The sequence below is a fragment of the Microcaecilia unicolor genome, chromosome 1, assembly GCF_901765095.1.
Source record: "Microcaecilia unicolor chromosome 1, aMicUni1.1, whole genome shotgun sequence".
NCBI classification, from domain to species: Eukaryota; Metazoa; Chordata; class Amphibia; order Gymnophiona; family Siphonopidae; genus Microcaecilia; species Microcaecilia unicolor.
In genome coordinates, this window is record NC_044031.1 from 150,187,077 (window position 1) to 150,213,309 (window position 26,233).

Consider the following 26,233-nt stretch of genomic DNA (forward strand, 5'->3'; position numbering starts at 1 on the left):
ATAAGAGAGCAATGGTGAGATGTGTACCTGGAAGCATTTACATGAAGTCCACAGCAGTGCTCCCTAGGGTGCCTATTGCTCTACTGGGATATCTGGTGGACCAGTCTGATGAAAATGCTAGCCCCTCCTACATCCCAATGCCTTGATTTTCTACATTTTTCACTTGTAAATTATTTTTTCAAAAACGGCCTGAAAAGATAAACACACAGAGCACAAAACCTTGTTAGAAATGGTATTTTTTTTTTTTAATGACATTTTGCGGTTTTGAAAATGGTTACAATTCTGTATATGGTGCCTAAAAAATTGGTGAGGAAATCAGTGCAGACTAAACATATTCTATAATTGGTGCCTAGATTTAGGCGCCAATTATAGAATAAGCTTTGTTGATATTGCAGCGCCTAAAACTACGCACATCCATTTACACCAACGAAAAACTGGCATAAATCCCAGCACGTAGATTTATGCACCCTGGACCATATTCTATAACTATGCATGCAAATTTCAGATCGCTCATGAAATGCCCATAACCACACCCCTTTTTGCCTGCTTGTAAAAGAAGTTCAGTGCACTATGTTACATAATATGCTTAGCAAGTTGGGCACGTAAATTCTAATCAGCGCTCATTATTGCTTGTTAAATGCTGCTATCATGCTCATTAGTTTGTTGAGCTTGTTAAATTACATGCATTGTTATAGAATCTGCACCGATTTCGGCACAGATCTCTAGCCACGCTATATAGAATCTAGGGGTTAGCAAAAAACACCCAAAGTCCAAGTTAAAACCATATATCAAAAATGGTCCTCTATGTACCTTTGTAAGTCTAAGTGCTTTGAAAATACATCTCACTGTGTCACATACTTTTCCACAATAAAGTGCTGCAAATCACATTTGGATAATATTTAAACGAGTTAGAATCATGTCCAATTCCCATGAACCTTAAGGGGTTAGTACCCCTTAGTGAGGGGTTAAATTTTTAGCTTTTAAAGGGTTCCGTATCCTTTGATCAAGGATTTCACATCACCTCCATTTTACATTGTCAGTTTATCCTTGTGTGGAATATCCATTTATAAATAGAAACATTTACAAACGTTGATTGTATAGATGTGTAAAGGGCAATCTCAGAATACTACTATTCACATGTAGAGAAGGCCCAGAATGCACAATTTTAAAGAGGTTATGTTTTGGGCACCGTTTAGGTGGTTAAAAAATTATGTCTTTCATATTTTATAATGGGAGTACAGTAAATGTATAGTTCTGAAAATTTCCTTGTCGGCTTTTGCGTTTCTCATGAGGCACACACAATCTTCTGCAAAGTGTTCTGCTTTGCCCAGGGTTGAATAAGTGATTGAGACAGTAATAGTGTTCAGCCCCCCAGTACTTGTTTTTAGACTTTAAAATGTAAAAAAAAAATTATATTTCAGGGCTTTGCTGATTCATGTGTATTCACAAGTATTTTTATACATGTTTTACAAAAAGCTCTGCATTCAGCAGACCTGGCCATCCCAGTTCTGACCTCAAGATCCTATGCAAATTGGGGCTTAATATGTGTTAATTTAAATCCTTGTTGCATTTATAATGTTATTGGCATAGGCAACATGACCACGGGACTAATCTGTTAAAGGTTAGCACCTGCACTGTGAGCTTATAGCACAACAAAAAATTTTTTTTCGTGTGCTACTGGGCAAAAACCATTTGTCCTACACTAAATTCAGTGTGCGTATTCCAAATCTGAAGTCAGAATTGTTGTAACACCTCAGGAAATTTTGTTATGCATAAGTTTGCCCAAAAGAATTAAGCTCTTGGAAAGCATTGAATAATTTTTTACCGAACAAGTTTTACTCCAACAATTACCTGATCTACATCGTAGTAAACAGTATATGAAAATGTAACGGAATAACAACATTTTTAAAAAAGTCTCGTATTCCAGTTTAAAAGTCTTACTTCAGCAAGGCCCAGTACTGTTAAAAGTACTTCAGGCATCTGCTTTTGTGTTTGTGACCGGTCATATTTTCCCGTTGCAAAAACCAGCACTAGTCCCCCATCATGTTGGGATTCCAGCGGCCTTGATATCTGTTCTCCATTGTAGAAATGACTTTATGGAACCTCTCTCCATGTTCGTCACTTATGTGTCCCAAATTGGGTGGGAAAAAGTCAAGATGGGAAAGTAAGAAATGCATTTTCAGTGACATTCGGCAGCCAAGTTGTTCATATGCTTTAAGCATGTTGTCTACTAGTTCAGCATAGTTTTCAGCTCGTCTGTTCCCAAGGAAGTTCTGCACTACTAGCACAAATGCATCCCAAGCTGCAAGTTCCAGAGGGTTGAGTTTTTTTCTGAATGTGTCATTATGCATTAGATTGTTAATTTCGGGGCCAATAAAAATTCTGGCCTTTATTTTAGCCTCAGTTTTCAGTGTGCTAAACATCTCCTTCAAATACTGGAAACCATTTCCATCACGATCAAATGCAATTACAAATTTTTTTAATAAACCAAGTTTAATGTGAAGTGGTGGAAGAAAAACTTGAAGTGGATTGGCCAGTGAATTGTGTTGTACATTGTACCGACCAACTGTGTGCTCGACTCTGAGAGGCCACTGTCTCATTTTTTTTGTTACATTTGTACCCCGCGCTTTCCCACTCATGGCAGGCTCAATGCAGCTTACATGGGGCAATGGAGGGTTAAGTGACTTGCCCAGAATCACAAGGAGCTGCCTGTGCCTAAAGTGGGAATCGAACTCAGTTCCTCAGTTCCCCAGGACCAAAGTCCACCACCCTAACCACTAGGCCACTCCTCCACTCCATTTTGTAATGATTTTTGTCATCACGACTTCCATAGGCACAAGAAACACATATGCTTTGTGTACCCTAACTGTAGACCAAGCAGCCGTGCTACCATTTTCAGGTCAGCACAAATATTCCATTTATGTTCAGAGTATCTGATCATTTTCAAAATTAACTCCATAGAAGCATGGGTCTCTTTCATGCCAACCCCATGAGCCAATGGAACAGATGGTTTTTCGTTACCATTGTGCAACAAGACAGCTTTCAAACTCGTTTTGCTAGAGTCTATGAATAGCCTCCGTTCATCGGGAACATGTGTACCATCTAACTCCATCATAAGACATTTACATCAGTACAGAAACAGACATCGCTTTCCATTGCATAGTATGCAGCTAACTTGGTGTGTCGATGACAAAAGTGTGAAGTTGTGGTGCTTTGTTGTAGCAAATTCCATTCCCGAAGTCTAGAAGTTAGCAGTTCTGACTTTTCTTTAGATAATGACAGATCTCTTACCAGATCATCTAAATCTGATTGGCTCAGCAAGTGCAGCTGACTCTCCAGTTGTTCTGGATCAGGAAATACATCATGCCAATCAACATCATTTTCTTCATCAGGATCAGAAGCGTCAGTTTCAGTTGCCGTTCCTGCTGCGGGAGGGGCAGGAACTGGATTCTCTACATCGTGTGGTACTGGTTTAAGAGCAGACTCATAGTCAGGATACACAATTTGTGACTTGTTTCTCTTTGAATATCCGGCGATTTTAGTCATGCAAAAATAACAGTCTGAATGGTGATTTTTCTGCTCAAGTCAAACCATCGGCATTGCAAAAGCCATTCCTTTCCTTTTACCATTCAACCACTGCGTTAGCCCAGAGAAACACACAGTGCAACAAACATGAGGTGCTCAGCTTTTATCCTAATCTCCAATTTGACAGTCAAAGTAATACTTGTAAGCAAGGCGCACTCGCTTTGTCAGATTCTTGCGCTGATCAGTGTATTTGCCACATATATAGCAGAAATTGTCCGGATAGTTAACACATTTGCGTCTATCCATCTTGCCTTATATACTTACTGCTGACATCAGCCAATAGACCTGTCTGAGTGCGTAGGGACAGGTCCGGGCATGTCCATTGGAACATTTCCAATATATAATGCATTAATATTATAAGTGAATAGGCTTTGCATGTATAACTTAAAATCTAGACGTGTCAGGCAAATTTGGCGTTCATATTTAGAATCGGCGGGCTCAATTTAGTATAAATCACATGTTTTTCTCTCAGTAGCAAAATCATTGTTGCGTTGTGAAAAATCAACACCACTGTGATGTATTCACTAAAAAGTATACATTGTTTATAATTAGTAACTGCTTGCCTCCTTTACTCCTGGATTGTTTTTCTGTTAGGTAGCGTTCTGTTCTTGATTTCCTAATTGAAATCTCGCTAATAAGATTTTGTTCCCCAAATGGATCATTTTTTTACCCATTTGCACTGAGGCACTGTTTCCAAACCTTTCTTCTGGAAGGACTGAAAAAGAATGAAAAACTGAAACTTCTAAAGAAATCAAACCTGGGTGTGAAAACCTCATGCAGTCAAGGCTGGATCAGGACATGCATATTGCTCAAATGGTAATTCAAATGCTCTGTTAATATTGTGGGGGTTGATAGATGCAGTTTCTGGATTCTCTTCACAATTATTTGCAGACTATATCGGTTTCCATATCAATTTGTTGGCATGACATGAACAGCTTTATGGATGTAGTATAAAACAGATGTTTCTTTTGTGGCTTGGGGAGACAACTGGCCTGTAACTACAGAAAGCCACTATTTTTACTTTTGCACATTTTTTAATTGCTCACTACTAACACTCTACAGAATTATTTTCTTACCCATATGTTTTTAATCAATTTTAGTTATTTATTCCAATTGAAATTAAATGTGTTGCTTCTTTGCCATCCAAGTGCAAACCAATGGTGCTGAGTATGACAAAGACGGAGTGCTTAACTACCTCTATCTGAAGTCCCTTAAGACTTTGGTTAATTAATGAGACTCATCCTAAGGTTATACATGATCTATTACTTCCTCTAATTAGAAATAATAATCCAGATCATTATTCTGGTTAGCTAGAAAGAAGCAAGATGAATGTGCTTAACTATGATTAATAGTCTTCACTAAGGATCATAGGTCTCTGCTTTCCCTAAGACACATGCATACCTTTCTGTGGCTGGATGTTTTCTTTCTGGCCTATTTTTAACAAGTGAATATAAATAAAATGAAACACTAAGAACAAAATATTTCTTTTTAAGACTTTGTAGTTTCAGAAATTTAACAGCACCATCTTTTATAATCACCAAACTTAACTTGCTTTGGTTACTCTTTTTAAGGAGAGATATATTATTTTTAACATACTTCTGGGTAACAACTAAATAACTGGGGCAATTTTATAACAAGACACCTATGTGAGAAGACCTAAAAGGTGCATGTTTTTTGCCTATTTTACAAAAGCACTGATAAACACCATTGTAACACTCTGGTTGGAGACACTTCACACAAATACAAACCTGCATACCAAATATATGGGTGGATAGGTGCCATCATGATATAACAAGTTCTCACCAGCTCAGTCTAAAAATTGAGGAGCTTCTCTGAATCAATCAGCAGTCCCAACTGATAAGACCAATAGTTTTTTTTTCATTGCAGGTAAAATACTTCCATTTTATAAACCCCTTGATTCTAAAAATGGCGCTTTAAATTGTGCACGCACATCTTGCTAGGCGTAAATTCTAGCATGTGGATCTGAAAAGGGGGCATGGCCATGGAAGGGGCATGGGAAGGCATAGGCACTCCCAGAATTTGCACACACTGTTACAGAATACGCCTGATCCACACCTAATTTAGGAGCGGGGATTTACACAATTTACACCCGATTTCAGTTGGTGTAAATCCTCATGCCTAAAAGTTAGTCGTGGCTCCTGTCGCAATTCTATAAATGTTGCCATATATAGAATCTAGACCAAAATGTTTATATGTAAAAAAAAAAGGTACTATGTAAGAAATCTATTAACAGTTTATTCCCAAAGTCCTTCTAGCAATTAAAAACATAACACAGTAGTATTGAGCAGTTGCAGTACTTATCTTGATTGATATTAACTCATTTGCCAATATTGGTCAACACTCATGCCAATGAAAACCAACTCAGCACCAAATGTCACTGAATGCTGCATCAGGGGCCGGTGGTGATATATGCACTAGTAGTGGTTGACAATCATTGAATGCGGTGATCAAACTGCAGGGTTTTGTTGGTTTTGAAGTATTTTATAAAAAGAAACCTAGGTGTCTCTGTGCCTTTATAAAACAAGATTCCTAAACCAGTTCAATGGCATGCAAATGCACAAACACAATTGTAAACATGTGGGTATACTCTACACAAGCACCCATATATTTTATTTATTTGTTACATTTGTATCCCACATTTTCCCACCTATTTGCAGGCTCAATGTGGCTTACATAGTACCGTAGAGGCGATCGCCAGTACCAGCTTGATCAAATACAGAGTGAGGTTGTGATAGAGTAAAAGTCAATGTGTGATAGGCACATTGGGAATCGTAAGGAGTAAGAATTAAATTATGTCCAGTTCTAGCTTTGGTTTCGACATGCCGCCGGGTTAAGGCATTTAAGTTGGATTGTTAGGGTATGCCTTTTTGAACAAGTTAGTTTTTAGTAGTTTCCGGAAGTTTAGGCAGTCATATGTTGTTTTCAAGGCGCTTGGTAATGCATTCCATAGTTGTGTGCTTATGTAGGAGAAGCTGGACGCATAGGTTGATTTGTATTTGAGTCCTTTGCAGCTTGGGTGATGGAGATTTAGATATGTTCTTGTTGATCTAAATATGTTTCTTGTTGGTAGGTCTATGAGGTCAGTCATGTATCCCGGGGCTTCTCCGTAGATGATTTTGTGAACCAGGGTGCAGATTTTGAACGCAATACATTCTTTGATTGGGAGCCAGTGTAGTTTTTCTCGTAGTGGTTTGGCGCTTTTGAGTCTCGATTTTCCATATATAAGCCTGGCTGCTGTATTTTGTGCTGTCTGGAGTTTCTTTATGATTTGTTCTTTGCATCCCGCATAGATTCCATTGCAGTAGTCCAAATGGCTTAGTACCATGGATTGTACCAAGTTAAGGAATATTTCTCTCGGGAAAAATTGAAATACACAACTAACTCCAGCTGCACCACCACTCATACTATGCACCCAGGCAGCTCTACTCACAGATAATCCATTTCATGCAGCTACTATCTGTGCATATTTGCAATCATAACGTTTTTAACAGCTCTTTTCTGCATGCCCACCATGTATGCCTGTTACATGATTTTGATGTTGTGTTAGATGTTTTTGCTCTTGGAACAATAAAGACATTTTCCAAATCAAAAAATAAAATACAAACATATCAATGAGATACAACAGCACTGCCTAATTTAGAATGCTGCACTAAGAGAATATTGCACTAAGAGGGGTAGTTATTAAATTGCATTAAGGGAATGCATAGTATTTGCCTCTTAACATACATATGTGAAGGGCAATTCTATAAACTGGGTGCCTGCATTTATGCTCACATGCATGCAAAAATGTTAATAATTGGCCTAAGTACTATTTAGGAAATACCCACTAACTTATATAACAGGTATTTACATGGGAAGTGTACACAGGGGAGTAGCATGGGTGGGACACAGGTGTCTCTCTGACTTATACAAGCAACTTACAGAATACTGTAAGCTACTCACATCCATATTATACTTAGGCACTCACACTTATTTCACTTCTATGGCTGGTGTAGATGAAGGTGTTTAAATGTTAGGTGCCAATACCGGGTTACCCTATTCTATAACAGAATCTAGACACTCATTCCATTATAAAATAGTGCTCCTAATGTGTGCCCTGGAGGGGCATAATCGAAAGGCGCCGGTCAAATAGCTGGCCGGCCATCTCCGGCGCCAGCACCGCAAGCGGGCGGAGCCAACTGTATTTTCGAAAAAGATGGCCGGCCATCTTTTTCTTCACTAATACGGTTGGGCCCGGCCAAATGTCAGAGTTCGCTGGGGTTGAGATGGCCAGCCTCGTTTTTCGATCATAATGGAAAAAAATGCTGGCGATCTCAAACCCGGCAAAATCCAAGGCATTTGGTAATGGGAGGAGCCAGCATTTGTAGTGCACTGGCCCCCATGACATACCAGGACACCAACCGGGCACCCTAGGGGACACTTCTATAAATTAAAAAATAATTGATCCCAGGTGCATAGCTCCCTTCCCTTGGTTGTTTAGCCCCCCAAAACCCACTCCCCACAACTCTACACCATTACCATAGCCCTACGGGGTGAAGGGGGGCACCTACATGTGGGTACAGTGGATTTTGGAGGGCTCCCATTTACCACCACAAGTGGAACAGGTAGGGGGGGATGGGCCTGGGTCCACCTGTCTGAAGTGCACTGCACCCACTAAAAACTGCTCCAGGGACTTGCATACTGCTGTCAGGGAGCTGGGTATGACATTTCAGGCTGGCATACAGGCTGGAAAAAAAGGGTTTTTTTTGGGTGGGAGGGGGTTGGTGACCACTGGGGGAGTAAGGGGAGGACATCCCCGATTCCCTCCCGTGGTCATTTGGTCAGTTGGGGCCCCTTTTTGAAGCTTGGTAGTGAAAAAAAGGGACCAAGTAAAGCCGGCGAAATGCTCGTCAAGCCAGGCCCAGCCACTTTTGCTCCAGACCTGCCCAGCCTCTTCTGCCCGCTCTCCCCGTCCGCGTGGTCTGCTCACTTTTACTTCCCTGAAGCGCTGTTCTCCCTCCAGCACCGGCAATTCGCATAGCCAGCCTTCTGCCAGCGCGCGTCATCGGGGCCTCTTCTCAGGCACATCCCGCCTACTCTGCAACTTCCTACGTCCCACTTTTGCGGAAAACAGGAAGTTGCAGAGTAGGCGGGATGCGCCTGAGAAGAGGGTTCGACGATGCACGCTGGCAGAAGTCTGGCTATGGGAATCGCCGGTGCTGGAGGGAGAACAGCGCTTCAGGTCAGTAAAAATAACCAGAACTGACCATGTGCAGGGGGCTGTTGCGGGGGGGGGGGGGGGGGGTAGTGGGTGGAGAGGAAATGCGGCGGCGGGCAGGCGGGAGGGGGGGGTGGTAGCAGGTGGAGAGGAAATGCAAGGCCTGTGCCCACCCAGTCCACCTCCAGGCCCATCTAAAAATTAAACTCTGGCTATGCTACTGGACTGAATGATGCAAACAGATGTGATATTGATCAGCAGTTCAGAAGTAGTGCCTTGCAGAGTCTGAAAGACCAGACAGAAGGCTTTGAACGTAATTCTTTCAGCTATGGGTAACCAATGCCATTTAGTGAGATATGCTATGACGCTAGTGTATCTGATTAATTTGAAAATTAATCTTGCTGCTGTGTTCTGTATGATTTGTAGTTTGTCTGTTTTTAATATATTGGATCTTAATGCCAAAAAATAATACATTACAGTAGTTCAGATGCAGTAGGATCAGCATTTGGACTGGTAGCGCTGTAGAAATGATTTGTAGTAGTAGTAGTAGTAGTAGTGCAAAGGCCTTTTGATCAAAGAATGATCTGATTAGGCACAGTCTCATTTTAAACATTGTTTTCCTCCATAGTTGGTTGATATGGGATGAGAATGAAGGGAAGTGTCTAGAAGGACCCCAAGCACTCTGGCTTCTGATTCGACTGGGAAGGTTCTGTTGTTGGATAGTATTATTGACATTGGGGCCTCGACTCCTTGATTTCATAAGAACATAAGAGTAGCCATACTGGGTCAGACCAATGGTCCATCTAGCCCAGTATCCTGTTTCCAACAGTGCCTCACAAATGAGGAAGAGGTCTAGTAGATGTGAGAAACTGCCAAGACTCTTCAATCTGGTTACTGATACAACATGTGATAGCTGGGGTCCAGTGAGCTGACGGATCATCAAGATAAGTACTGCTACATGCCTGCCATTTTCAGTACAATTATGTATCAAAAACAGTGAAAAATTGTAAAAAAAATATTTAAACACTGACATAATATGAGCACATGCTTAAAGAAGCAACACATTTGGAATGAAGGGAGTTTTGTCTGTGATTATAACAGTCACGAAAAGGACTTCACCCACATTGTAGGTGTAAATTGCATTATATCCCTGTGCCAGTATGAGATTTTTCCCTTAACACACTAGTTGTATATTTGAATGAGATTGGTCTATTACTGTTTATTTTGAAGTTATTTCTTATCTGAAGTAGACTTGAGTCGCATATATAATAACAGTATCCTAGAAATAAGCAGTGGATTTTCCCAAAGTCCATTTTAATAATGGCTTATGGACTTTTCTTTTAGGAAGCTATCCAAACCTTTTTTAAATCCTGCTAAGCTGACTGCTTTTAACACATTCTCTGACAACGTATCCCAGAGTTTAATTACACGTTGAAGGATCTTGGTCCTTCGCGCTTTCAGTTTGTTTGCCAAGGCCCAGGACTGAATGTTGTTCATCCCAGTTGCTACCTCTCGGATTGGATCTTGGTGTGAAGATGTCAGGGATAGAAGGACCATGATGTCATCAGCATATGATTGTAGTAGCTCTCCAAGTCCCATGTGCATTGAGCCGAGGGAAGACATGAAGAACTTAAACAAGACAGGAGAGAGCGGGAAGGCCTTGGGGGACACCACATTTCGTAATCCATTGGTTGGAAAGGTGTGTGTTCTGTTTTACAGAGTTGCTTCAGTCTGAGAGGAATTCATTGAACCACTTGAAGACTGACCCAGTTATTCCTATCTGATTCAGTCATTCGAATAGCATTACATGATCCACCGCATCGAATGCTTCAGATATGTCGAACTGAAGTAGTAAGACCTGATTCCCCTTATTGTTTGACATATGTTGTTAGGACTAAGAGCATGGTTTCGGTGCTATGGGCAGATCTGAATCCGAATTGGGATTGGTGTAAGGTAGAAAATGTTTCCATATATTTGAAGAATTGTTTGCTAACATAGGATTTCAGTATTTTGGTAAAGAATGGTATGCTCGCCACTGGTCGGTAATTTGCTGTAGATGTATCTAAGCCCAAGCCCTTCAGTAGCGGTGTATTAATGATTTTACCCATATTTAAAGGAAGAGAGCATGAGTCTAGCAACTCATGGAGGCGGTCTCTTAGCCATTGAACAACCTCAGGTGGAGTGGCTTGGAACAGAAACTCTGGGCTATGAAGCAGTGCAAGTGTGAACATTTCAGTAGCAGTGATTTTGCGTCTTCAACTGACAGCAGTTGAAAAGTTTCCTATATTTCAGTTCCCTGACTTGGGTTTGAGTCGTAACACACTCTTGAATCATAGTATTTTACATTTTCAACTGTTGGGTTGCCTTTAGATAGGTCAGATCTGATTTGATGGATTTTGTTCTCGAAGTAGTCAGCTATCAAACCTGAGTCCCCAGGTTCTCAGGCCACTGTACTAACCATTAGGCTACTCCTCCACTCCTACTACTCAAAATAGTTTAAATGGTAAGGGGGTGTGGTCTAGGCAGAAATAGGGCGTGACTAGAAGATACAATGTTTATTCCCCGTATGACAAGGGAAATAAAAGTTGATACTCTGACAGATCAATATCAAGATTTTTTTTATATGATACTAAGCATGATTATATTTTGGAAAACTGATTCGATTGAGCAGCAATGCACTGGAGGGATTAGGGAAAGTTGTCTCCTTAATCACCCAGTTTTTTTTATCCCCTCAAAAAGCCAAACTGGCAAGGGATACTAGCTCTCTGTGACAATGCACAGAAAATACATGTTTACATTTCTAAACTGAAAAGAACACGTATGTGGCTGGCTCTACATCAGCAGATTCTGTTCTGAAATACTGATGAAGCTTGAGGTATCCTGATGTGGATATCTCAACTTGATGTCTATGATCTTTCTAACATGAGACTGCACAAGTGGGAATCAGAATTATTGGGAAATAAATTACTTCCCAAGGTTAAAAGGCACGCCGAAGGGAGCAGGAGGATTTGATCCCAGCTCATTACTCTATCCCCAGTGATTCTCAAACCTGTCTTTGGGGAGCACAAGCCAGTCAGGTTTTCAGGATATGTACGATGAATACGTAGACGAAATATTTGAACTCAGTGGAAATAGTATATAAATATTTCGGTCATGCATATCCACTGGAGTTATCCTGAACATCTGATTAGTGCTACTAAGGTTAGGTTTGAGAACTTCTGCACCAGGATCCAAAATGGCACCGGTAATCCCTACAAATTGTATGTCCTTTTATGGAAAGATGCCCCCCCCCCGGCAGTAGTACTACAAGACTACCACTAAGGACTGCTGGTGCCATCTTAGATCCTGATGCCAGAAGGCAGGAGCAACTAGGGTTCAGAGAAGCAAGTCAACTGATGAACTTAAATTATTTTATAATTACATTTGGTTTAGGTCTTTTCATTGGTAGCTTCAGGCAAGTTATATTCAGGTACTGTAGGTATTATCTTGTGCCTAGAGGGATTAGAATCTAAGAGCCTTATTTACTAACCTATTTTAATATTTTAAAGCACATTACTGTGAACTATAAAAATAGTGCTCTATTTACTAAGTTGTATTAATGCTTATTAACACACGTTACCGCAAGTTAAAGTACATAGTTATTAAATAAATCCTGCTAAGAATAATGAGAATTGTGCATCAACTCAGTATTAACATACATTAATAGGTGTGAATGCTTATTAACACAATTTAGTAAACAAGGATATAAGTTTGTAGCCATGGAAGGCAAATTGACTAGCCCAAAGTCACAAAAACACTGTTCTCTTGCCCTGCTCTGGTATCTTCACTCAAGGCCCTCCCCAAACACTTTACCTATCATGAAGTAGCAAGGGCCTAGTTTTGGGACTGTGCAAGCACATGGTTTTGAGTTGGTGGCTTAGCAGTAAGAGAAGTGGGTTGAGAACCAAGGAAGCTAGGCAAGTAATTTTCAGCCTCCATCACCTCTCTGGTGCAAACCACTGATGCCACAGGTGGACTGCTCCAAAGAGTGAGGTTTACAAGCCATGTGTCTGAGGTATACATCCACAAATATTTAAGTGTCAGAAAAGCTTCACAAATGGATGAAAGAACAGAAAAATTATATTTAGCTTTAATTTGAGCCTCTGAAAAGATACAGTGGATGCAGACTTACAGCAGTTTTCAAAGGAATCTGTCCAAGTAATTAAATAGTTATCTGGGTAAATTCCCCAGACTGAAAACGTCTGTCCATTTAGTATGCACACAGGTACCTCTACACTGTAATGATCTTTATTTAAGCCCACATTTTCCAGAGAAAGACATAGAAACACACAGACACAGACTTGCAGGGTGTTGTGCTGCTGTCTGCTGCTCAGGTGTTGAGTGCTTCCCCCCCAAATTAGCCTGATCAACATAATGTAAAATTCTTACATTTGCTGGTACTTCTTTCCCTCAACTTGTGCATGCCCTTTCAGATCTTCTTCCCATTCCTCCATTCCTGTCCCTTCTCAGCACCCCCTTTCTAGAACACTCACTCATTCTCGCTCCAAAGTCAGGACAGTGCCCCTTGAAGAGCTCAATTCCCCCACCTCATTTGCACAGCACAGGATTTTCCCCTGGTTTACCCCCTCCCTTCCTGTGACTACAGCTGCCTTCCAGCACTTTCATCCCCACTGTCTTCCTATACACTGATGCTACCCACAGTTTCTCCTGTCTTGGAGCCTTCCTGCATGGGATTAGCTGGTGGAACTGGGAACATTATCAAGAAGGTGATTGGCTTGCTGGAGCTGCTATTGACACTGGAAGGCTCTTTCGTTAGGAAGGGATGGATTAAAGAACAGTAGATAGAGGTCTAAACTCCGAAAAATGCCTACTTTAGACATCTTTTTGGAATCCATTCATTAATGTAAAAATCCTGAAAAAAGCCAGACAGTTGTCAACCTTAATCTCCTGAGTTCTGAGCACATCTGACAGCCCTCCACTATGTGCCTAATTTGCCTGTGTCTTACTTCAGCCCTGAAAGAAGCAGAACTGTAAACAGTGAGATTTAATGTTATTTTAAACAGAGGATTATATTTAGATAAATAGTTATGTCTTTATTTGAAAGAAAAGTTATTGAGATTAAAATTAAATTTTTTTTTCCATATGTCTCTAGTTCCATGAATGAAGGATTGTAGCAAATAAAATTCTCAGACCTGAAGGCCTTGTCCATCCACAGTGACAGAGTTTGCTCTCTGCATTTTCGTTCTTTCTCCAGGGTTATTCACTTGCTGGGAACAACTCTTTTCTTTTTTCATAGTTGATTGTCTCTCCTACAAAAGGAAAAAGCTTTTTAAAACCAAGCCTGAAAACCTATTTTCCAAATAATATACTTTAATGTAACTATCTTAACAATGCATTAGACAACGTAATAGGGCATATTATTGTCCATCTACAGGTTACAGTTCCTACCACAAGAATAAGAGCCACATATTAATGCCACTTCCCAGATTTTTATCAAATTAATAATTACAATGAATGTATTTTCACTATAGTACTTACATAAACTGAAGCCAAATTGCAAAAGAAATTTCAAATGTTTAGCAATTAAACAATTTTAAGGTCTCATTTTGAAACCCGCTATGTCCAAATTACTTGCATTGGAGTTAGAAATAAGTCCTTCAATAGTAAATAAAAAATGAGAATACTCATGTTTACATCATGATTTATATATCTCAAATACAAACTTACGCCATGCGTTAAACGCTAACATGCTCATAGAAATGTATACCTTTAAAGGCGTGTTAAAAATGCTAACGCACCTTAGTAAACATACCCCTTAGATTGTGAGCCCTCCTGGGACAAGGAACTACCTAGTGTACCTGAATGTAACTCACCTTGAGCTACTACTGAAAAAGGTGTAAGCAAAATTCAAATAAATAAATCAATCTAGAAAGCTACATATTCACAACATATTGACAGTCTAAGCACAAAATTATCTAGAGGTCAAAGTGAGTCAAGTTCAAAGAACTGCAACTTTTAAGAAAACCCAATCAGAAATCTCTATGGGCTAAAAGTTACCAGAGAACTGATATGCCTTCCATCTAACTATATATTGAGTTTTTCAGGCTGGTGTAGAAATGCAGTAGTGACTTTAGTCCACCAGAATGTACAGACCTAAAGATCAATAAACAAGAAGAGTATAGAGATACAAATTCACTGCTTGACTAGATTTTGGAAGTTAGCACATTCTGCTGCAATCTGACGGAAAACAGTGTGGCAGCTCCAAATGGAACCTGACATGGTGTAGTAAGGACCAAGTACAAAAATCTAATCCATGCAATCTATTCTACTTTAGATTCTTTAAGTGAGAAGCCATTTTGTCTCCCAATTAATGACTGTGAGAATTTTTCAAAAATAAGTCTGAAGAGGCTCGTTTACTAAACCTTAGTACGTGCTAATGGAAGGAAAACGTATGTTCTTACCTGATAATTTTCTTTCCTTTAACCATATCAGACCAGTCCAGACTAATGGGTTGTGTCCATCTACCAGCGGAAGGAGACAGAGAAAATAGTTCCAAGTAACCCCCCCCTTAAGGGTATCGTGCAGCCTGGAATGTTCAGTATTTCAAATAGCCAAGCAATGGTGCTCTGAAGTCTAGAAGAAAACACAGTTAAAACCAAACAGGCAAACTCTCTGGAGCCAATATGCAGAACCTTATTATTCCTGCTTGGCTGAAGGCAACTGCAACCTCCCATCACAGCAAAAGCGGGAGGGAATGGTCCATACCGAGCTTGCCCAAGCACATAGAGATCTACCCCTGAATACGGGAATGAACTCCGTGATTCCAAGTAACAGGAGTCATACAGAGCTGGCACAACAACAAGTAGCAGGAGATTGAATAGAGAAGATGAAGTAGGCAGTGCTGTAGGCCATCCCACCGTATTGAAGCGTCATGGAACAGCCAGGGATACCTAAAGGAAACAACACTCTGACAGACTTTAGCCAGGGAGGGCATCTGGACTGGTCTGGTATGATTAAAGGAAAGATAAGTATCAGGTAAGAACATATTTTTTCCTTCCTTGTCATCTCTACAAGACCAGCCCAGACTAATAGGGTGTAGCAAAACAGTTTCCAAAGGGGGGGGGGGGGGAGAAAAGAAGAATGCAGAAGGTTGAAAAATCAACAAAGCTATATACACAGCAAAAACTGATCAGCAGAAAAGGATTCGAATATCCAAACCACCAGGCTACCAAAATGGAACAAAGTTAGACACTAGAAAAGGAACTGAAGCTGTAGGACGTAAAACAAACGTCCTGAGCAAAAGAAAAAATATGTACCCCTGTCCTGAGAGTAGCAAAAGAAACAGCAAAGATACTCATGCCAAAGGACCTCCCTTGGAAGGAAGGCAACAGTTATATCCAAGCAACAAGAAGAACTGTCTCTCCTAGACCAGGATCCACTTCTCTGAACCCTGGCAGAACAAAGACTAACTCCCAAACCTGTCGGTCTGCCTTGAGTCCAAGATGGTCAGAGGAAGCGACCTAACAAGCACTAGGAGCACGCAACCCCAAACAGTGCACCACACTTCATAGAAGAAAGGAAGCAAGGCCCAGGAACCACCCAGACCCGCGCCTAGTGAGAGAATCAAACTCCACAGAACAAGAAGAGACTCCAGAGTCGAGAGAACCAACTAACTGGAGCGCTAGTCTCTCCAGGAGAACCATGAAGAAAAGGGCAGCAGCATACCAAGGTAAAAACAGAGTACTCCTAAACCAACTCGCTCTGGACTTAGGGATGAAAGAACAGAACCAAGAGAACAACAGGCAACAAAAAGAAAGAGTCTCCAAGCAAAAGACTGGCAAGAATGGCGCTCCCGAGGGTACTGAGAAGAGGGATATGAGCTAGCAGTAGCACACCAAGGGCAAACTTGGACCACCGCCAGAAGGAAAGTACCCTGCAGACAAACCAAAGCAGACAAGAGGGATCCACGGGGACGAGAGAACCAGAACCTCCATAAGGAAGGGAGGAAAAACTGCTGCCAAAACAAGAATCAAGTAGCAGGGGCGTCTCAAGCAAGATGCCTGAAGCAGCAGAGACCGGATGGTCTGAAAAAGAACTGACCAACAGCTGTGTAAGGCTGACAGGAAAGAAAAAAAATAGCCCTGGACTAAAAGACTGAGTGTGCAGCCAAACGGAGCCAGCGAGAGACTTCCTCCACTTTGGAAACAGCAGACTAAGACCTCCAAACTGCAAATGTACAAGTTCCAGCAATGGAGTCGCCCTCTGAACCAGCCGCTGTCTAGGACTGTGAAGAGGAGAAAAACAACTGAGTTTCGTGATCCAGACACGAGCCATCCCCCACAAAAAAAAAAAAAAAATCAAAGCAACTGGTACCAGCTCCGAAGGGTCCAAGATCAGAATCAGACACCGGCCAGCAAAATTCAAAGAAATTTCGCAAGCTTCCCCCTAGAACACATTACCAAATGTGGGAAAGAGAAAAACACCACGAGGGAACAAAATGGCCCGACAAAACCTGAGAGAGCAGAGAAGCGAAGCCGAACATAAGGACAACGCCCGCCAAAAACAAAGGAGGCCCTGAGAAGAAGAAACTAAAAATAAATAGGATAACAGGCAAGATAAAGAAGGAAAAACAAAGTTTCTTCTTCTTGTTGTTTTTTTTTTTAAACAACCTTCTTCACTAGTGACAGTAATAAATAAAGGCTTACCTCAGAGGCAGAAATTCAGATATACCTATCACCACAGAAGAGAATAACCCCTACAGGGGAGACAAGTTACTCCATGCCATAATTAACCATCACCCTGCTATAAAGACAGCCAGGGGAGGGAGGGGAGAGGAGGGAACCAGGGTCACTGGATATCACTCTAGCTAGCAGATGAGCAACTCAGGACCACTGAGTATCATCTAAAACTAGCCCCAACACGGCTACCAGCACACCCCTGGCTCCACTGTCACCAGAAGAATCTGGGACAGGAGCTACCAGAAAGCAATCCAGAGCAGCTGCACGATCCGTCCACCATCCGCTAGGAGACAGAGAAAATACTGAACATTCCAGGCTGCATGATACCCTTTTGAGGCGGTTTACTTGGAACTATTTTCTCTGTCTCCTTCTGCTGGTAGATGGACACAACCCATTAGTCTGGACTGGTCTGGTATAGATGACAAGGAATTAGTGCAATTGCTAAAAAGCCCATAGGTATAAACCCCTAATTTTATAAAAGTCACCAAAAATTGCACGTGCAAATTTTACTGAACTAATTAGTGCCAACAATTGTTTTTAATAATAAACAATTATTGGCACTAATGCATGTAAATGTAGGCACAGAATCCGCATCTAAATTTTACACACAAGTATAAAAATGGGGTGCGGAAATGGAAAGGTCATTGTTGCAACAGGGATATGTGCCTAACTTAGGTGCATACATTTGCACCATGTTTCAGTTGGTGTAAATGGCCATGCCTAAACTTAAGCATTAGTCCCGGGTATAAACACTATTCTATAATCTGCGTCTAACTTTAAGCATGGCTTATAGAATAGCGCTTTTTTTCAGCACCAATTTTGTTCTGTGGAATATATAGAATTCAACCCAAAATGGGTTTCTTAGTATTTAGAACATGCTAATTGCATTGGCGCATGTCAAGCTATAATAAAAGGGCCCCCAAGTTATTTTCAATAGGGGTAAATTCATAAGGTGCTTGCAAGACCAGTGCTCCAGGAGCTCAATCAGCATCATATATATGTTCTAACGTGTGCCCATGGAGGTGTTTCATTTGTGCTGACTTGTATCACATCTATGTAATATTAATGTTCTGCCATGTTGCTTATTATGGTACTAGTGCAACAAAGCCCGTTTCGTCAAAAATGAAACGGACCCTAGGAAGGCTCTCATCTAAGCAATTTCTCCTCTCTCCCCTGCCCTCCCCTCCATGTCCAGAGATTCTTCCCTCCCCTCCCATCCCCTCCATGTCCCGCAATTCTGACCCCCCTCCATGTGCAGCAATTCTCCTCATCCCTGCCGTACCCTCCGTGTCCCGCGATTCTGGCCTCCCCTCCACTTCCAGCGATTCTCCTCTGCCCTGCCGTCCCCCTCCATGTCCAGCGATTCTCCTCTGCCCTGTTCAACCCCTCCATGTCCAGCAATTCTCCTCTGCCCTGCCCTCCCCTACGTGTCCCGTGATTCTGGCCTCCCCTCCATGTCCAGCGATTCTCCTCTGCCCTGCCCTCCGCTCTGTGTCCCATGATTTTGCCCTTCCCTCCATGTCCAGCAATTCTCCTCTGCTCTGCCCTCCCATCCGTGTCCCGTGATTCTCCCTTCGCCTTCCATCCCCTCCATGTCCAGCGATTCTCCTCTACCCTCCCATCCGTGTCCTGCGATTCTCTCCAATCTTCCCATCCCATCCATGTCCATTGGTTCTCCTCTGCCCTGCCCTCCCCTCCATGTCCCGCGATTCTATCCTCCCCTCTATGTCCAGCGATTGCCCTGTGCCTTGCCCTCCCATCCGTGTCCTGTGATTCTTGCCTCCCCTCCCCGTCCTGCGATTCTCCTCTGCCCCCTGCCCTCCCCTCCCATCCATGTCCCGCGATTGTCCCCTCGCCTCCCATCCCATCAAAATCCAGCGATTCAATTCTGCCCTGCCCTCCAATCCCATCCATGTGCAGCAATTGTTCTGTGCCCTGCCATCCCATCCATATGCAGCAATTCTCCCCTCCACTCCCCGCCATGGCCAGTGACTCTGTCCTTCCTGCCGCCCTGCCTGTAAGCCATCCATCTTACCTCAGGTCAGAGCAGCGGCAGGCAGGCTGGGCTTGCGTCGCCTCCAGTGTTCCCTCTCAGTGTCCCGCCCTCCTCTGACATCATTTCGTCTCTACATGAGGGCGGGACAATGAGAGGGAACGCTGGAGGCGAGCTGATGTCACCATGTTACGAACCCAGCCAGCCAGCCAGAGAACCTTGAGGTACAAATTATTATATAGATTATTCATATTTTGCTTACATTTATTATATTTCTGTTATATGGTTGTTTTATAATGCTATTCATTATCTATATTTCTGATATTTCATCATATTTGTCCTATTAGTAGGATTTGCCATCTTCAAGTTTACCTTATTGATTGTATATATGCATATATTTAGCCTTTTACTATTGTTATACTGTTAGCAAAATTCTAAGTTTTATGTCAAGCTGTACCTACCTTGGGTGAATCTTTTCATCAAGGTGGTTAATAAACCCCAATGAATAAATAAATAAATTAAATTAAATAAATAAAAAGCACAATTAGCATAGAGGCTAATTTTATAACAAAGCACCTAAACTGTTAAGGCACATAAACACATGTGTCTATGTGCCTTAACAGTTTAGGTGCTTTGTTATAAAATTAGCCTCTATGCTGGCTTATACTTTCATTTCTTCCTGCATTAGACTATTTCAGCTCAGATAAACTAACATTAAAAGAACCTGGCTCTTCTGCATATTTCAATTAACATCTGGAATCTGGAAGAGGTAAAAGAACGGAAGATGAAGGGATGACCAGTTAAAAAAATGCAAAGTATATAAAGTTAATGAAACTTTTTAAAATTGTATTTCAAAAGGAATAAACATTGATTTCAATAACACTGAAAAAATCAGAAACTGTACTGCATGCTGAACCATGAACTTCTTTCAATCACGTTTATAACCGTAGAGCAACTAAAAAAATCTTTCTCTTCAGCATTCTATTAACTGTAAAAGGTGAATGATGAACACAAATTTTTCCATTACTGCTGCGAGAGTTAAATGTTCCTCACTAAAACAATTATTTTTAAACCTAAATAACATGCTAGTGGGAATATTAAAGTAGTTTATAAGAACAAACAAGACCCATTTAGAAAGCAACATTTTTGAAATGGGTCTGAGTAATAAGAGAATAAAATAATGCAGTATACACTTCAGTTCCTCAATTTGGTTGTAATTTTACCAAGACTATGCTAATTCAAGCAGCATTTACAAACAAGAACAGAAAAGAGCTGTAGAGCTACTCTTGTGAATACTCTTTTCTCTTAAAAATAAAGTCCTTGTTTTAAAAGCATCTCCACGTGTAAATAGCAGCATTTAAATGTCTAGAAAGGTTCAAAAGTTTAAATGTCATTTCAGAACAGGGGCTATTCACACATGGAGATGCTTCCTATGTCAATATGTCAATGTGTATCATGGGTAGAGGGAGTGTCCTGGGCGGGAATAGGGAATCTATATCTGTATTGAAAAAGATAGATGTTGGCATTTAAACTATATTATACTACTATCCCAAATACAGGCTTGTATTCCACTTATTTCAAACATAATTCTAAGCGGATAACATCAAGAAGACCTCTTCAATCAAGTAAAAAAAATAAAATAAAAATGTAACAAAAAGTTACATTGCTCAAATAAAATCATATCTCAGAAAACAAATATGTTTTCAATGCTTTATGAAACACGCAATAATAAGAGAACTAGAAATCAAAATGTGTTTTATATTTAACGCCCTTCACCACTGGATAGTTAAGCTTTAGCTTCTGAGATTTCCTTGATGTCAACCAAATGTTTGGTAAAAATAAGAGCTCTGTCAATCCTTCAGAATTTAGTCCGAAAAAGGCTTTATAAATCAAACAGGCAATTATAAACTCCACTCTCTTATTTATCGGTAGCCAATGCAAGGTGACCAGCAATGGAGAGGCCCGTTCAAACTTACCCAAAGAAAAGTCAGCCTAGCAGATGTATTTTGCAATACTTGGAGCTTTCTGTGCAATTTGGAAGATAAACTACTATAAAGCAAATTGCAATAATCCAATTGTGGGAGAAATATAGATTAAACAACCCACAAACTACTTTTACTAAGTGAAGATCCAATCGCCGTAAGTTGATGTAATTAAAAAAACACTTCATCAAATTATTTACTTGTGACTTAAAAGTCCATCTTGAATCTAAGAGAACACAACTAGAACTCTTAACTCTTTTTCAATTTTCAAAATTACAGCAGGCATCAATTTTAATTCTTTCACTGGAATGGGCTCATGATCCCGAAACCACAAGATTTTTTTTTCACGGAGAGAGTGGTGGATGCTTGGAATGCCCTCCCGCGGGAGGTGGTGGAGATGAAAACGGTAACGGAATTCAAAAATGCGTGGGATAAACATAAAGGAATCCTGTTCAGAAGAAATGGATCCTCAGGAGCTTAGCCGAGACTGGATAACAGAGCCGGTAGTGAGAGGCGGGGCTAGTGGTTGAGAGGCGGGGATAGTGCTGGGCAGACTTATACGGTCTGTGCCAGAGCCAATGGTGGGAGGCGGGGATAGTGCTGGGCAGACTTGTACGGTCTGTGCCCCGAAAAAGACAGGTACAAATCAAGGTAAGGTATACACAAAAAAAGTGGCACATTTCTTGGGCAGACTGGATGGACCGTGCAGGTCTTTTTCTGCCGTCATCTATTATGTTACTATGTTATTTTAGTCTTAGATTTATTTAGCTTCAAAAACTTCTCTTGCGTCCAGGAATCTATCAGAGAAATGTTTTGTCTTAGGCTTAAAAAGTACTGTCGTAAGAATTCTGTTACGGACATAATAAAAATATGTCATCAGCATAAGACAAAACATTAATTCCTAGTTTAATCAGCATCTCACCAAGAGAGCTTAAATATATATTAAACAAACGGGGAAAGTGAGGAATCCTGGGGGAACCCCACAGTCGGGCTGCCAAAGAGGGAAAATATCCCCATTTTACATCACCCTTTATGTACGCTTTTCAAAAAATTCACCAAACCATTTCAATATAGTACCAGCAATCCCAAATTCGCTAAGCCTAAGCAACAGAACCAAGTGATCTACAGCACCAAAAGCTGCTGAGATATCAAACTAAAGCAAAATTGTTTGTTTGACTTTATTCAGGCAGCTTCTAACTTTAGAAGTCAATGTTATCAGCAGTGTCTCTGTGCTGGGCATAGGCCAAAAGCCATGCTGGGTGAGATACAGACCATTAATTGAGAAAAGAAAATGTGTTAACTGATCATTCATCACAAACTCAGTGAGTTTAGCTTGCTAGGAAATACTAACTATTGGTCTAAAATTTCCAATAAGTGTTAGGTATAGGCAGTGCTGAGGGAGACTCAGCCCTTCCGATCTTACTGGCATCGCATTTTCAACAAGAACCACCACAATCTTGCATTCTTCTTGCCTGCTCCTGACCAGCCCCTACGTTTGGATGCTGCCATTACCCTCAGGGACTGAGCTTAGAGATGTGCAGAGTGCTCATTCCATTAGTCACAGCCACGTTCTTGGGGGTTCTGCTCTCTTTCAGCAACAGAGATCCTCCCAGGAGGTGGAAGAATGAGGTCCTCGGTCTTGGAGACTGGATCCCTTTTTGAGAAGTAGTAAATTTAGTACAAATCGGAGAAATTTTTTCTTCACTCAAAGTGTAATTAAACTGGAATTTATTGCCAGAGAATGTGGTAAAGGCGGTTAGCTTAGCAGGGTTTTAAAAAAGTCTGGGTGTCTTCCTAAAGGAAAAGTCCATAGACCATTATTAATTGACTTGGGGAAAATCCACTGCTTATTTCTGGGATAGGCAGCATAAAAAGTATTGAACTTTTTCGGGATCTTGCCAGGTATATGTGACCTGGATTGGCCACTGTTGGAAACAGGATGCTGGGCTTGATGGACCTTTGGTCTCTCCCAGTGTGGCAATACTTATGTAAGAACAATATCAGTTAAATCGTCTACATACAATCCTTCACATAAGGTGAAAGGAATAAACCTGGTAAGCCAAGTCAATGCATCAACAGAGATTGCCTTCAATAAGGTGCTGGAAAAATATCAAGCACACATGCCTTTGATATGAGTTTTACTAGTATCCTTGAAACTTGCCCTGAGGCATGTATAAGTTCCTGCTGTAAGGGACAGATGTAAACAGCAATGTATGGACTCCTCCTGATGTCCAACCCACCCCACCCCTTGAATAATACCCCCTCTCTGACAGCAGATCTGCCCCCACCATCAGGAGACCCTTCAATGACATCCCTCCAGCAGCAACCCCCCCCCCCCGATAGGAGACCCCTCGATCCACAATGTGGAGGGCAAGCATCCACCACGTGGCACCTACTCCCCTCCAAGGACCAAAGTCTCTCCTCCTGAGGGCAGAGGTGTAATCAAGTGTTCAACATATTAAAATGGAAATACGCCATTTGTAACCAACACGCCGTAAAATAATTACATAGAGGGGCATTTTCAATATAATGTCTAACCCCGAACCCTGAGAATGGGTGGGCACTTAAGAAAAGAGGATTAGGGTTCACCACATAAATAGGGATGGAGTCTACTGGGGAGATACATGTGGTGCAATGTGGAAGCACAGCCACCAGATGTGGATACCTGTGAACCTAGTGAAAAAAGAGGTGAGATCTGAATCCTGAGAAAAGGCACAGAATGGGGAGCTCTTGACCATGAGAGAAGAGAGTGCCCCACTCCCCACAGGAAGCCACAACTGAGTGTGTCCAATTCAGAACAAGACACCTCTACATAGGGTAGAAACAATTATCACTATCATAGTCCACTGTATCAGAGTCCACTGCTGCCCCTTGCAATCCTGCTGACCAGCTGCAGTGCTCTATCCTATCCTGCAAGAAGCAAGAAGTGTTTGGTTAGTACCCACATAGTGCAGAATATTTGTCAGATCAGCTGCCTAGCATAAGGGGAAGGGGTGACAGAGAGGTTTGTGCTTACCTGCAACAGATGTGAAAAAATGCAGAGCCCATCTGGCTGAAAGCTTCCTAGGAGAGTCAGAGTGAGGTTTTGAAAATGCAGAGTATATGATAAGCCAACATCCAGTCTGAAAGATTTTCAAAGCAAGGGTAGACTGCCCCAAAACCAATTATTCCTCAATATAGTGCAAGGATCCCCAAATGTGTACACAGGTGGAGCATAATCAAAAGAAAGAGTGCCCAAGTTTGGGTCATAATCTTAGCAGTATCCGGATCACTAGCTCAACTTAAGACGTTTAGAAATGTCACCCATATTCTAAAGAAAAACGTCCAAATCATCAGCCCTGCCAGAGACATTTAGAAAGCACACCCATAATGGAAATTAAAATGACTAGATCATCAGCATAGCTGTAGACATTTAAATTTTTTACCCATAATCAAAACTAAGACGTTCATTTGTGAAACGTCTAGTGGAGCCTCCCTTGGATGTCCTTGGGGTAGTATATACATATTCTTCTCTGTATTTTCAAATGTTTTGACACAACCTTCAGAATGGCACCTCCCAACAAGGGCAATTTCACAGAAGCTGAGACTGAACTTCTGGTGCAGGAAATAGCCAGACACCACAAAAATCTTTTTGCCCCCAAGGGCCAGAGGCTGGCTGCTTCTACTAAGGGGAGAGAATGGGAGGCAGTGAGGGACTGCCTCAATGCAGTCTTCCACTGCAACCGTGACATTGAAGACTGCAAGTGGAAGTGGCAGCAGCTCAAACGTGACGTCAGGCACAAGGCTGGTGCCAACCCACCAGAGGACTAAACTGCCAACCTAACCCCCCTAGAGTGGACAGTTCATGGGCTCTAGACCCAGGAGGGGATCTATGGTATTGGGTCCCAGGAAACCTCAACATAGCTTGAGAGCTCAGGTAAGTTTTAAACTAGGAAGCTGTGGTGTCTGTTGTGCTGCACTCTCTTTTCCACAACTGGAAACTGTGTGGTGTTCCTAAGTGGTATAGGAAGGGAAGGGGGATGAGAAGACACACTACACAATTCAAATAAATATTCATCAGAGACCATGACCCATACTCTCAAGAGAGTGGTCAGGTGGGGGGGGGGGAGGGTTTCCAGCTATGTGGGTGTAGGTTAACCGCTGTTTGACACATTAGAGGAGCATTTTCGAAAAGTCGTCCAAGTATGAATTAGACGCCCTCGCGAAGTCGGCCAAAACCAGGTAAGTATAATTGAAAAAATAGTATGGATGTTCTTAGACATTCCATTATCGCAATGCAAAATGCCCAAATCAGGGACGCCCAAAGTATAGTAAAAAGGACGCCCATCTTCTAGAACCGCGAAAAGAGGTCCCTAAAACACTGTACCTGAATTTGTCATATTAACGTCCTTCGCCGGTTCTACGAGAAAGACGTCCTTATTACTATACTTTGGACTTCTTTGATGTACCTGGTTGTTCTACAACTACAATGTATGTAGTTGCAGATATCCAGGTAAGGGGAAATATAAGGAACATTCATAAGTGTAAAGTACAGTAAGAAGTACATGTTTCTCACAGAACTGCTGAAGGACGTCCATCTTACTAGGCCCGCCAAAGAATGGCGGGCCTGTAAGAGGGACGTCCTTCGGCAGTTCTGTAAGAAACACGTCCTTCTTAGTGCACTTTGCACTTATGAATGTTCCTTATATTTCCTGTACCTGGATGTACGCAACTACAT

At 41.5% G+C, this 26,233-nt stretch overlaps 1 protein-coding gene across 1 annotated transcript in view; it reads right to left on the minus strand.

Annotated features, from left to right (window-relative positions):
* Nucleotides 1–26,233, minus strand: part of DGKB (diacylglycerol kinase beta) — an 876,561-nt gene that overhangs the window by 584,836 nt on the left and 265,492 nt on the right. The window contains exon 13 of the mRNA XM_030201293.1: nt 13,996–14,112. Within this exon, the coding sequence (XP_030057153.1) occupies nt 13,996–14,112 (117 nt within the window). The remainder of the gene's footprint in view (nt 1–13,995; nt 14,113–26,233) is intronic.